This window comes from Varroa jacobsoni, unplaced genomic scaffold (assembly GCF_002532875.2).
Source record: "Varroa jacobsoni isolate VJ856 unplaced genomic scaffold, vjacob_1.0 contig00627, whole genome shotgun sequence".
NCBI classification, from domain to species: domain Eukaryota; kingdom Metazoa; phylum Arthropoda; class Arachnida; order Mesostigmata; family Varroidae; genus Varroa; species Varroa jacobsoni.
The window spans coordinates 100,954-113,870 of record NW_019214502.1 but is presented as its reverse complement, the minus strand read 5'-3'; the positions used below and the strand labels follow the sequence as shown (position 1 = coordinate 113,870).

At 38.6% G+C, this 12,917-nt stretch overlaps 2 protein-coding genes and 1 long non-coding RNA gene across 11 annotated transcripts in view; 1 reads left to right on the top strand and 2 right to left on the bottom strand.

Moving 5' to 3' along the window:
* Positions 1-485: 485 nt before the first annotated feature.
* LOC111271445 (uncharacterized) lies at positions 486-9,552 on the bottom strand. Of its 5 annotated transcripts, XM_086972916.1 has the most exons (12): positions 8,630-8,644; positions 8,220-8,304; positions 7,288-7,329; positions 6,408-6,538; positions 6,174-6,287; positions 4,903-5,031; positions 3,728-4,132; positions 3,025-3,165; positions 2,276-2,365; positions 1,480-1,572; positions 1,032-1,118; positions 486-811 (listed from the first exon to the last, which is right to left on the bottom strand). In XM_086972916.1, exons 4-12 carry the CDS (start codon positions 6,465-6,467, stop codon positions 635-637), a joined length of 1,296 nt encoding a protein of 431 aa, XP_086829042.1. In that variant the 5' UTR covers positions 6,468-6,538; positions 7,288-7,329; positions 8,220-8,304; positions 8,630-8,644; the 3' UTR covers positions 486-634. The 5 variants fall into 5 exon arrangements, with proteins under 5 accessions (XP_086829042.1, XP_022707967.1, XP_022707968.1 ...); XM_022852232.2 differs by lacking the exon at positions 8,220-8,304 and having other exon boundaries at positions 8,630-9,162; XM_022852233.2 differs by lacking the exon at positions 8,220-8,304 and having other exon boundaries at positions 4,903-5,028; positions 8,630-9,161.
* LOC111271452 (uncharacterized) overlaps positions 7,689-12,917 on the top strand; it is a 6,216-nt gene continuing 987 nt past the window's right edge. Inside the window, exons 1-3 of one of the 3 annotated variants that reach the window (XR_015315319.1) lie at positions 7,689-7,913; positions 12,076-12,363; positions 12,575-12,869. This is a non-coding gene — a long non-coding RNA (uncharacterized LOC111271452). Of the gene's footprint in view, positions 7,914-10,783; positions 11,143-12,075; positions 12,364-12,574; positions 12,870-12,917 lie in introns of those variants that run through there. The other 2 variants (XR_002686872.1, XR_002686871.1) reach the window with 2 other exon arrangements.
* LOC111271447 (ADP-ribosylhydrolase ARH3) overlaps positions 9,704-12,917 on the bottom strand; it is an 18,918-nt gene continuing 15,704 nt past the window's right edge. The window contains exons 7-9 of one of the 3 annotated variants that reach the window (XR_002686870.2): positions 10,613-10,777; positions 10,249-10,392; positions 9,704-9,810 (exon numbers count right to left, since the gene is read on the bottom strand). Coding sequence is in view for 2 of the 3 variants with exons in the window: in XM_086972918.1 (XP_086829044.1) it covers positions 10,309-10,392; positions 10,613-10,777 (249 nt within the window). In the remaining variant the exon portion in view is untranslated. Of the gene's footprint in view, positions 10,393-10,612; positions 10,778-12,917 lie in introns of all 3 variants that reach the window. The other 2 variants (XM_086972918.1, XM_022852244.2) reach the window with 2 other exon arrangements.

Genomic DNA, 12,917 nt, shown 5'->3' with positions numbered 1-12,917 from the left:
GTTGACGTATTATGCATATAGACATGCATAGATATGCATGTATATAAGTATGTTAAAAATAGAATAATCCCTCGATTAGATCGATGTGGGTACTTGGCAATCAAACGGTTTTTTTTTTCATTTGTATTCATCTGTCGACTGACATGGCGAATGGATCAGTCAGTAACGACACCTGACGTTTAGAAATGTCATCCCGGGTACGTTAAGGAACTATTATTATTATTATCGGATTATGCTAGTGTTGACAAGGCTTCCTGCACTGCAACGAATCGAGAGATCGAGAAATCGTTCCTTCGAACATAAGTGTTAAAGCTAATTCACTTTTACGAGCTTTTACTTAAAGGTACTAGTACCACGTAAGGGATCCCTGCAGGTTTCTGCAGTAATTGAATGACTGCTATGGCATATCAGCGCGTTTAGTTGCGACTCTCGATTTGGTGAAGTCTATATCGAAAAGAACGAGTAATAAAATGAGAACTCAGTAGTTAGAATTTGAGACGAATCATTGCAAACGTCGCTGTTCCTTTTTGTTTTAGTTTATTGGCAAGTTCGATAAGTTACTGTGATCATTAAACGTAAATCGGTCTTCTGGACCTTTATGCCTTGTACCATCTTTCCCACCACAACGCTTGTATCATTTCCCTTTCGAGTCTATAAATTTTTGGAAGTAAATTGGATCGTCGTTCTGATGCAGAAACAGGTGCACGGATTGGCCTTTTACCAAGTTGTTCTCGCAAATAAGCTGTCTGAAATCACCCATGATGATTGACGTTCGACACCCCGTAAAGCGAGCAGACCCTTCACCTTCCTCCTATGAAATGACGATCCAATTATTATTATATAGCGTAGAAAACGTGCTGTTGGAATAGAACGTGGGGTATATGGATAATAGTTGTTGTATGCAATGCATTGAAACCAACCTGCATCTTAGCTAACATCCTAATGTAACCCGGATGTAACAATTAAACTTCGCATGCAGAAATGTGCGTGTAAAATAACTAATTATAGTAAAAAGCAAGACAGATCATTACCGTAAAGGGTCGCGACGTCTTTGCTCTTGGTAGAAGATGAGATTCATGCGCGAAGTTGAAGCTCCTGGCTTTGAGTTCGTTTATCCCCTTTAGCAGAAAAATGTCAACGTGAGTTTAAAATATCTAGAGGAAGCTCCTGGCTTTGAGTTCGTTTATCCCCTTTAGCAGAAAAATGTCAACGTGAGTTTAAAATATCTAGAGAAAAAAGGATGTAATTAGTGGCTGAGTGCTTTCAATTTAGGACTGCTTGGCGATATTGTACCTGCCCTCAATAAAGGTTGGTCGTCCCAATCGTATCAAAAGGCCATATACAGGTTGGCCACTAAAATTAACAGCATCACAACATCTGACTATGAAACGGAAAATATTGATCGAACTCGTTAGTTGCATGTGAAACAGCTGTCCGAAAATAATTACAAACAACTCAGTTAATAAAATAGATGCTTACCTGCGCGATGGAGGTTAGCGTCTGCAGATCCTCTAGCTCTCTCTGTTCAGAGCCTGGGCTTCCCTTGCTGCTTGTCTCTGCGGGCATGTTTCTCTGAAAAAAAAAAACATTTAGCCTTTCAGATTTAAGGCCACTGAACCGGTCCTTCCAAAGGGCTCAAAACTTGTTACTGAACTGTTAGAAAAATACGACTACGAAATTTTGATCGAAGCGCAAAAACGATCGATTTAGCAGCCTTTTTGTTGTCGAACGTGTTGAGCCTACCTTTGTCGCCTACCTAAAGTCGCTGTTTTTGGGTTCACCAACAATATAATTAGTATTAAATACACTTTCTACTTTAGGCTTATTTTGTAAATATCTTGTACAAATCGCGAAATTCTAATTGACCATTTACGCTCACAAAAAAGGAGCAGCATCCAATCTACACCGATGGCTTTATTCGGGAGTACTATAGCGACTAGTATGTTTATAATGCTGACCCCAACTTCTGTTTAAGCGGACCCCATCAATTTATAATTAGTGACACAGATAAATACTGGATGTGTACAATTATCTACCGAGCAAAAACAAAAACAAAAAAGCAGCCAATGGGAGTACGTGAAACCGACAGCTTTCGCATTTTAACGTCAAAAATTAAAGCACTATACAAGATAATTACGTCCTTTTTCAACAGTTTGACAACATTTAGCTCATGTGTGGGCGATCAGACATATTTGACAGCTAAAGCAATTCCATGCTAACGGTATTTCATTAAAAACCATTTTCGGCTTAACATAGATTATTAATCTACGCTTACCGTTGAAGAACGTTTGGTCGACGTGTATGGCTTCTCAGAAGTAGATTTTAAATGATACAGGGCCTTGGGTATTTCCACTTTTTTGTCGTTCTTCGTTATTCACAAATTTAAAGCGTCGAATATAAACAAATCAATGTTATTAAAGACCATTAAATTTAATTAGGAAATACTGAAGTTTGGAATTATCATAACGATTCATCCATTCATTTATGGCTTTAGATTTATATGCGCATAGGAACACACGAAAACGTTTTATTTCCTCTTCAGAATAATTAGATATAAGTTCGTAAGAAACAATACAAACGCAAATCCCAGACGGAATTCCGTCTAGTGAGCCTCCATACACATGCCTAGAAATTATTGTTTTACTCTAGTGTTGTTTAGTCGAACAGGAAGTCTTCGAATCCTCTAAAAGAAACCAGGTATTTTACATTTACACCGTAATATGGTTCTATCAAACCAAGCAGTTACACGCTAAAGATATTTTTATAGCTATTTTCGATATTCTGGGAACATTTTGCTTTCTAGTAGAGGATATTCCATCACGGTAGATTTAGTTAGGACCATGTTAAAAACAGCGAACAGTGACTTCTTGCAGATTAATCTTTAAATATCTGCACAAACGAATTACGAGTAGAATTTGGATTCGATGTTTTTTTAGGATACAAATGTACCCTGTCTTAATAAGCACGGGTATAAATTGCATTGCAATTAATTTTTCAATAGTTTCACTTACTCTTTGAACTTACTTCTATGAGTGGTTCAAGTGGTAACTTAATTGAGTGTAGCTGCAACGTCGATGATTTCGGAACCTCCGCATCACCCGAAGTGTAATGGTACCTTCGTGTTGTATTCCCTAGGCTTTCTTTTTTTTGCTCCTGTTTGAAAGACTGGAAAAAAAAGACGAATTTATTGCAGAACTTTACCGAGTGACTGGAAGAAAGAGCGACCTCCTACTAGAAGCCAATGGCAAAAGACTGGGAGGACACGCTTTAAGACAAACCAAAAGAGCTGCTCCTTTTGGATAGGAAAATACGCACGTAGTTAATGCCTGTCCAACTAATCAGAACTGTTCTACAGCTCCCAGAGTGTTCATTACTGCAAGCTGTTCCTCCAAACTATTGTACAAGAGACCTGTCTAAGCGAGTCAGCAACCATCCAGATCTTAATATCCTACGCATATCGGCTATCAGGATACCCTTGATCCTTCCTTTACTCATTGTGCAAAGAAATCTACGACGTTAAGGTCTGTCAATTGTTGGAAGCTCTATCATTCCTGGTCGCTATTTTTTTCTCAGCAGTCGGAGGCAGATTATACTTGATGTTCATAATAGATGTATTGGTTTAGAAAGGGTAACCTGTAATGTCAGTTTTTACACTGCAAAGTACTTTAGAGCCACTTGAATCTGATATACAGGGAGGCGCCCACAATGCACAGCTATGACATCTTACCTTTTCGTGGGACTCGTTTTTGATTTGAACTGGCTTGGTAGCCTTTGAGGTGGTATAAGCACTTTGATTCGTAGGTTTAAGTTTAACCGATGGGATATGCGTATTTAGCTTTGTGGGTTGAGGTTTGACCGATGAGTTATGGGCACTTTGCTTCGTGGGTTGATGTTTGACCGATGTGGTATTGGTACTTTGCTTCGTGGGTTGATGTTTGACCGGTGTGGTATGGGTACTTTGCTTTGTGGGTTGAGGTTTGACCGATGCGGTATGGGCATTTAGCTTTGTGGGTTGAGATTTGACCGATGTGGTATGAGCACTTTGCTTCGTGGGTTGAGACTTGACCGATGTGGTATGGCTATTTTGCACTTTTGGCTGAGATTTTACCGGAAACTCCTGAACTCCAGAATCCTTGTATTTGCCCCAAAGGCAGCAAAATATAACAAATAATATTAATTTACAGGCTAGAAATAGATGCAAAAACTTCCATGCAATAAAATTCCATAATGTTATTTTCAACTTTATTTCTGTACTAAGTGAAATAATTGTACTAATAAATCATCTGGTTTTGATCTTAATAAGCCCGTGAGTTTAAACAAGGCAACGCTATAGACAGAGCTTGTTTAAAGGGCACACTTTGAGGTGCTGCGCTTTCAAAACCATAAAGAAACTGTTAAATGGTTTCTGCCCACAACAATTAACGTAAACAAGTCCAAATACATAATTTAACCCGATCTTATACATATGCCTGTATGCAGGAAAAGAATGGAAAAAAATTAACAGCCAATGCATGATCAACCCCTGATGAATGCCAAATCGTTTTCAAATAGTTGAATTCATAACACCGAGTTGCTATCGATATTCAATCGACAGTGGCTTTGGCTACTACAAAAATACAGACAAAAAATGTGAAGCTTGCCAGTTGTCTAAAACTGGTGACCTCCCAAGGGGAACAAAGGAAAAACGGTAACAATCACTATGTGGCACTAAGAAATTACCTAAAACATCCATTTCGGTACGCTCTCTGTAACAGACTACCTTGACTTGTTTGTTTCCATGTACTTGAATATGGATAGACGATTTCTTAATTAAAGTCTTGACGCGTATCCAACACCCGCTACAAATAAACATTGGTCATTCATATTCGAGCTACCCTGACAATATAGCAGTCCGGCACCTACCTTTGGCAAGAACTCTTTGGTCGATACATTCATTGTTCTTAGAGGTTTCGAATCAGGTTCTAAAGTCCAAGGATCCAAAGTAGCATATTCATCCAATGTCGTTTCTTCACCATCAGCATTTCCTTCCTGCTTCATTTTTATGTATTTTTACATTTTACTTTAATGAGCACAGATCACGTGCGAGTAGAATTTCTAACGGGGTACTAATGCATTCACTCAATGATTCATTGCTAGCCTGGACAAGGGCTCCGTATTGGTAAAATTTTGGGTTTATGAATTTACAAAAGATCAGTTCTATGGCACGCACTAAAGTCCGGATCATTAGCGCTTCCAGGGAGTACCTAAAATGTCGTCTGATACACAGCCAATTTGTGGCTGTAGCTTGTGAAAATGTCTACAGGAGAAATTTGTTTTACCAAATTGTTTTATGACTGAGCAGTTTGATGGTCGTATATTTCCACCCAAAATTATGTATGACTTTCAAATGAAGCACTTTTGATGGTCGTATATTTCTACCCAAAATTATGACTTCATTCATTTCATAAAGTTCAAGAAAAAAGACTATGCCCTACACGCGGTCAGCTATTCCACAATCTACAAATATCAAACAATATCAGCTATCTTAGATAGTTTACGTCTTTTGGTCGAGATTTGAATCCTATCGAGTTTGGCACAGTAGTTCTTAGAGCTGCCAGACTTGATGTGTCGGATTTCGAAAGCTTGGCGCCATCCTCAACGTAATAATTACTGTCAACTAACCTTCCTTTACTCTCATATGCTGCTGTGGAATGTATAGACAATACAACACGAACATACTAAACGCTCCTGATAATACGAACCTCCATGTAAACCTATTTATCACACGTAAAACGAACTCTGTGTGTTTATGACAGGTGCGACGTCTCTTCATCGAACGATTCACACTTAGTGCTATTGATGCTCCGACTGCTCCAAAGTGTGTTTAGGATTTTTAAAAATGTATTGTTTGGAAGACCTTGATAATATATGGTTTTCAGAGCAGTAAACATATCTACTAAGGAACTATGCACAAATTGAAATGCCAAACACAAAATGTTTACAATAGAGGCTTCCGATAGCTTTGTTAGTGGAGTCATTTCGACAAATGACATGAAGGCCTATACTGAATGACTCGGAAACCACAGAACTATAATTTTTAGAATTAAACTGTCTCAGCTACGCTATTTGTGTATATCACCTGACAAACGCATTCATAAAACGAAGGCCAATCTTTAGCACTGAGTAGTATTCACCTGGATATACGGCAGGTCCAATTCTCTAATTTGCGTTCCATTACCGGCTCGCGGCGCTATCGACGTTTTCGCTGTAGATTTTATGTGCCGTGTAACTTTCACCGGATTTTTTAGCTTAAACAAATGAAAATTATTTAAATTAATACGTACGATCCAAAAGATGACTAGCAGAAATACCTAGTCGTCTCTTTAATTTTTCTTGCAGCTTAAATGCTATTAAGAAGAGTAACCAACCTTGTCTTTCACAAGTGGTATAATAATGCTGAGCTTTCCCTCTTCGTTTTGGCATACCATAAACGCATCTTCCTTATGCGGATGTGACAGACATTCCGTGAACTTAGGCGCCGGAACCGTGACAAATTTTCCTTTCAAAATAACAAAGCACCGTTATTAAAAAGATGACAGCGAAGATAAGATCGCCTCAGTTAGAAACTACTTACGGATACGGTAAAAAAGAATCGAATGCAAAAGGTGGTCGCACTTTTCTTAGAAAACCCTACTTATCATTAAACAAGATGTGTAACATGCCCTTTACGTTATAGCCATTACTTTTTTCAAGATTTATCCAAAATCGTGGGGATTACGTTCGATTTCTCAAGAAATATGAAATCCGTTTTCGCTTACAACTATTAAGAAAAACATTAAAAATTAAGATAGTAATAGCCGGTCTGTTATATTCCCAGGTCTTTACCTGGGCAAAATCTAGTCTGCATCAATTTATCGTACAGGCCCGAATACTAAGTACAGTAAATTGCTTACTAAATTCCTTTCGAGAAAGATAAACACATCCTGGATCAGTCGGTGCTTAGGGGCGTTTTGCCCTAAATCCAATCTGTAGCATACATTGCTGCAGTGCTACACATAACGAAAATAAGTGTAGCTATTTTATTTGTCATTGACTAATTTAGGATGAGTTCTCTAGGACACGTAACTTAAGTCAACAGTACTATGCCATTGGATTTACCTGGTATCAAAAGACCTAAGATCTAGGCTTCTTGGTTAAATATGATTAGTAAATGATTAGGTTTGATATTGATTTAAGCCTATAGAGCCACGTGGCATGTCGAGAATTTGCTCTATTTTTTTTTAAAGGAAAAATGCGTTGTATACTCACTAAATGACTCGTCGTTAATATCATTTTTACCGGGCCTATGACCTGTGAAAATAGGAATCGGTCACTATTAAACATTCTATATGGATTGCGTATGTACTTCATGCATGCACTGGGGTGCGTTTTTCGATACAACCTTCTACATTTATATACTTTTTTTATATTATTATACTATTACAGGTACATGCACAGATAACACTTCGTCGAATGCTAACACTTCATCAAGCACTATAAATTAACTCGGCGTTTTCCTAATTTCCGAGTAATGCTCAGCGAAATCAATGAGTTTCCATAAAAGAACACACTATAGCTTCATAACTAAATATCTCCATTATCGATCTCACTTATCATCAGATGGAAATGTGGTTCAGTATGGAACAGTACTACTCAAAGCACTCATACCTTGTATTATTCTAATAAAGGCGTCTCTACGGCTTAATAGGCATAGTACAACGACGACGGATTTAGCTCATATTCGAAAATTCGACAGATTTTAAACGGAAACTTCGTCTTTTTGAGGGAGTAACATGTAAGCAGCGATCGTTCGGACTGGAAACACAGAATTACTTCCAAACTCTATACATATGCAATACATTCTTCAGGACAACCCTTTCGTTTTTCCATTGCAGGTAATGATTTGGGTTCCCACAATGTTTTCATGGCTGTTGAGGTATGTCGCCATTAGGGTATGACTAAATGGGCAAGGCCGAGTTTATAAGGTCCTTAAAATTACAAATTCTAGATACAGCATTTTGGCTGTGAGTCGGTGCAGCTTGGATTCTAGGTCGTTTTAAATGACCCGAAATAGTATATAATAGTTTTATGTACTAGGACTAATTTCAGCAGATAGGCCTCGAATTGAACAGCACAGTTTAACAGTCAGGACAAACAAACGTCTGTGTCTTTTTGCGCTTCTTTGATGTCGGCATTCGTACCGGCTATAGTGCGCCAGGCTCTTCAGCCTCAAGGAGCTAGGAAGCACCGAAGAGAGTCGAGGAGTACCACCATTTCGAATCCGGCCTGGATAAAAACTCAACACCGTCGTCAGTCCATCAGGAAACCTAGTTCTAAACAGAGTTGTCTGTAAACACTAATATTCGTTCACAACATCTACATATCTTTCAGGACGTAGGGGTTTTCTAACATCAGTTTGTTCAAGACACTACCCAACGCAATCTGAATCACTTCCAGGTGGCGTAACTATGTTTCTAGGAGCCCGTATCATTGGCATGGAATTTTAACTTCCACTAAGTTGTTAACGTTTTGTTTCGTCTTGTGTATATCGGAACCTGTCATTGATTCAAAGTCTACAGCGGTAAACTTCTAGCGAGTCCGTGGTACTTACGAACAATCAGCTTTTCATGATTGGCTTTTGCTTCAAAGCCGAAAACGGCGTAAAACAGGAATACCAGTAGGCCCCAGGTTAGATTAAGCTTCGTCATTTACAAGATCTGTATACTTCGCTTGCAGAATCATGAAACAAACTACTGTTTTAGTATTATGAATAGTCAAGCAGGTGATATTAACTATGTAATCTCTAGTAGACGACGACAGATACCCTCGCTTGACAGTAAAGTTAGCAGAATAATGCAGTTACACAAGTATTATAGTTCTGTCAACTTTTACTAACTAAGCGATCATTTTCCATGAACTTTTTACATTTTCTAAGCAAACGATTCAATCCGTAACGTTAATTAAAATACGTAACGTGGTCACTGGACATATTTACACTGTCATCAAAAATATAAACGAGGTCACCTGTGATATCATTTAAGGTGTTTGAAAAACTTAAATAACGTTCAAGCTTTGGTGCTATATGCTCGAAATGGTGATATAAATTTGTCGTCTAACCTGTAAAAACGCAGATTTCTCCGCTATTAAATAGTGTGTAAATACTACCTTTATAAATAAAGGTAGTATTAAGGATATATAAAAGATTCTAATAGTTTTTTTTTTTTTATTCTTAAGAAGAACTGCGTTGTCGAGTTTCGATTTCCTGTTATTTTCTTTATTGGATGTTTATATATTTTTGTCAGAAGCTCTAAACGTGGAATCTAATCGATATGACTTCATATTGAGCTTACTTAGAAATCAATTTTGACTGTGTATGAGTTACTCGAGAGTAACTTGAAATTAAAACTAGCTAAAAGTGAAAATCCCTTTCAATTCAGATAACTTTAGCGTAGAGTTGATAGTGACTGTTCTTATTAGGATTTAAGCTGACTTCATAAATATTATCGCAGTGTATGGGTCAGTAACGGAAGAAAACCCCGCGGTTTAGAGAAGGTAGGAATTTAAAGGACCCTTTGTGTGCCTATAGGGTGATATGACGCATAAGCTAGTTTATCAACAAAGAAATTTCACCTTTACCATTATATTCAGATGTACTACAGAGGCAACAAATGAAGGTTGCAAAAAGTGGCTTTAAATTTGCACAGTTTATTTACAACAGATGTCCAGTAGAATTTTTCAGAGGCATCATAAATCGCAGGCGAACGTGGAATCCGTAGCGAAAATTTCAGCAATCTAGAATGAATAACATAAATGGTTAAGTATAGTAAAGCTATCCAAGATATATATGGCCAAGTTGAGCGCATAGGCCAAATCGCGGAACAAGTTTTCAAAAAAGATCTAATACTGTGAAAGAACTTATCAAAAACTCCAATGAACTAAACAATCCATCCAAACAAATGACAGCGGCGTTCTATGCAGTGGTAACGCTTATGGTCGCAAACCTAACGCTCACTTTGAAGCATGTGTTTTTTGCGCACAAAGCAGCGCGATGCTGACAGAAAAAGCGCTTTGTAAAAACGTAATAAATTAAACAATATCAAAAAAAAATTTACTTAATAAATAGCGAATCAAACGTTTAAAAAAATGGCGCGCGTTTACACGGACCAATTAAAAACAAAATTAATTGAAAAATGTTATGACATACGGTTTGAATGATTTTAAAATTATTACTTTCATTGCGTTGGATTATGGAGTTAGCGCTGAGTAAGCAGAGAACTGCGTTTATGAGATTCACTGCGCTTCTCCGAACGAGAACCATGCGTAACCCGCATGTTGATACGGTGATGTTCGTACCCGGTTCTGCTCTATCCTGTTCTACTGGAAAACTTTTTCTTAGTGCTATATATATATATATATATATATATATATACCATTTACCTTATAAAAACGTATGCCTGACAAGTTATATAGATTCTGTATCATCTAACTGTTCGGGTGGGGTTACACATCTTAATATCTGTTGTTTACTTGAACAAAATTGGCGGTATCACACATTATGACGACGAATGTAAAAAGAAACGTCAAATGGTTATACCTTAGTCACAGTCTCTACAGCCTGGCATTGACGAAGGACAATGGCTGGAATAATCCTGGCGCCTTTGCGAGCTCCAACTAAAGAGCAGGCCATTGAAGCTATCGTATCAGCGTCCCCTCCACAACGAAGTGCTGCTTCCAGCGTCCGCATGAATGCGTTGTCCGACTGAAGTATTACATTACACAATAACGTTACTTCGGTCTCTGAAGCCCAACTTGTCCCTTACAATAATTACTACACCATTCCTTTTTCTCGTCTGTGTCTAACATTTTCTGAGTAACACCCTTTCTTGTTTACCCTTCCTAAGTCGTGATGTGTTCGATTGTAATGTAAAGGTTTTCGGTGTAATCAAATCAGCCGCAACTGGTACAAGTGAGCTAATCAGAATATCGATCAGACGCAGCACCTGCAATTTCCTGCCAGTTTCGCGTGTCCTGGAAGTGTTACATTTCGAGGTGATTGCAAAAACAGTACATACAGATTACCCTGGCCGAGTTCGTAGCACCCTTTTCAGCGCATTTATTTAGCGAGTTGGTACTAATGCTTTACGCCGTGCACGTTATTCAGAAATGATAAATGACAAAGGATCTTGGAATCTAGCAAATGTTATTTTGTTTGCTTTGCGCAGCCTGTACGAGCTGCTAGAATGGCTCGTACGACCATTTGGAATTTTAGCTTCTATACTAAAGAATCTAATATATAGATAAACAGTGCAATTTTCGTAACTTCGAAAGTTGAGCAAACAGATTAAACATGCTAACCGTTCGATATTTCTCGTCGATATCTGTATTTATACGGTAAAACCTTGTAAGCAAAAGTTAACACTTTAATGAACGATAGTCTAGCACAAGGCGGCATTTGTAGATGAAAAGAATAGAGTAAAAAAAAGATCAATAATTCACTTCCGACCAATTTAACTTTGTCACTAGACAAAGCCCTATTCTAAATAGTAAATGTTTACGTCAGTTACTGCCTTAGACATCTCTTAAACATGTCGACGAAGGCACTTTTAATAGAATTATTGTTGAGCACTGCGCACCTCTGGTAACTGATGCATCGACCCAGTGTTATGGATAGACGACGTAACAAAGTCGTTGTAATTTGCGTTGATTCGAACCTTGGAAGGTCATCGTCGTAACGATACGAAATTGTCTTCTTGGGTTTTACCAACCGAAGGCGGTTTACGTATCTCCGATGTAATAAAACTAGGTGGCGACAATCACCTACAGTCGACGGCGGACCGACATGTTATAGTTATGCTTCACGCAGGATTGACTAATATCATGTATTTTCGCTGAAATCAACTTGCCGTTCATTATCTCTGTGACCAGGTTGAAAATTTCACTTATTTGCGCCGAGATATGGGTGCTTACCTAAAAGTCTATTTTTTCCAAGTTGTCATGAATACGTCTTGAAGCACTTTTCTACGAAATTACATGAAGACGACTGATGGATCGTTGCAGGCGCTGTTTCAAAAAGGATTCAATGTTTCTGTGGGTGACAGTTCGTAAAAGCGATACAAAATCTAATGCCATTCACTTCAATTACCATGTTTTACCACGATCAGTGCAGCTACTGGGCTGCTCTTAGCGGAAACCTTCGGTCAACGAAAGGTCGAAGAGGGTAAAACGGCTATCAGATAAGAAAGGTAGAACGCCAAAGATAAACGACGAGGAAAAGAATGCCACAGTAGCATAGTGGCAGAACGAGTGAGCAGCTATCCCAAGGAGCGGTTCGGGCCCATATGTCAAGTAAGATCTTATATACGAGATATTCAGAAATAGTTAGATTGCCGCCGGGGTAGAGATCGATTATTTTCTTACACAGCTTATAAGGACATGGAGACTTTCAAGTCTACCCCTTCAGACTCGGTAAAGCTCCGTTAGAAATATGAATCAATGCAATTTGGGTGTAGATGGCGATATAACACACACACTGCAATAATTTGCCCTTTTTATGAAGAAGCCAGACCAGCAGCAAAAATAAAGGCGGCAGCGAAAGGGACTCGCGGTTACGACCCCAGCGGTAGCGCCACTCCGGATGTGTCAGAAGGCGACATAAAGCGATTCATACATTTCGTATGCGGCTGGGGATCACCTTGACCATGGATGCAGAAGTCGTGGGAGAGAAACGATGGCCGGGAAGACTGAGGAGAGCCAAACTTGGTACGGAGCAGGCAAACAATGTCGCTACAAATCCAAGTTCGCAGGCTGTTCGGAGAAAAACATCGAGAGAGTAACTCTGGCCAGCTAATTCGGTAAATATTTGAGATAGTTCCCATCGGCCCTTAGTACTGTTAATAAAG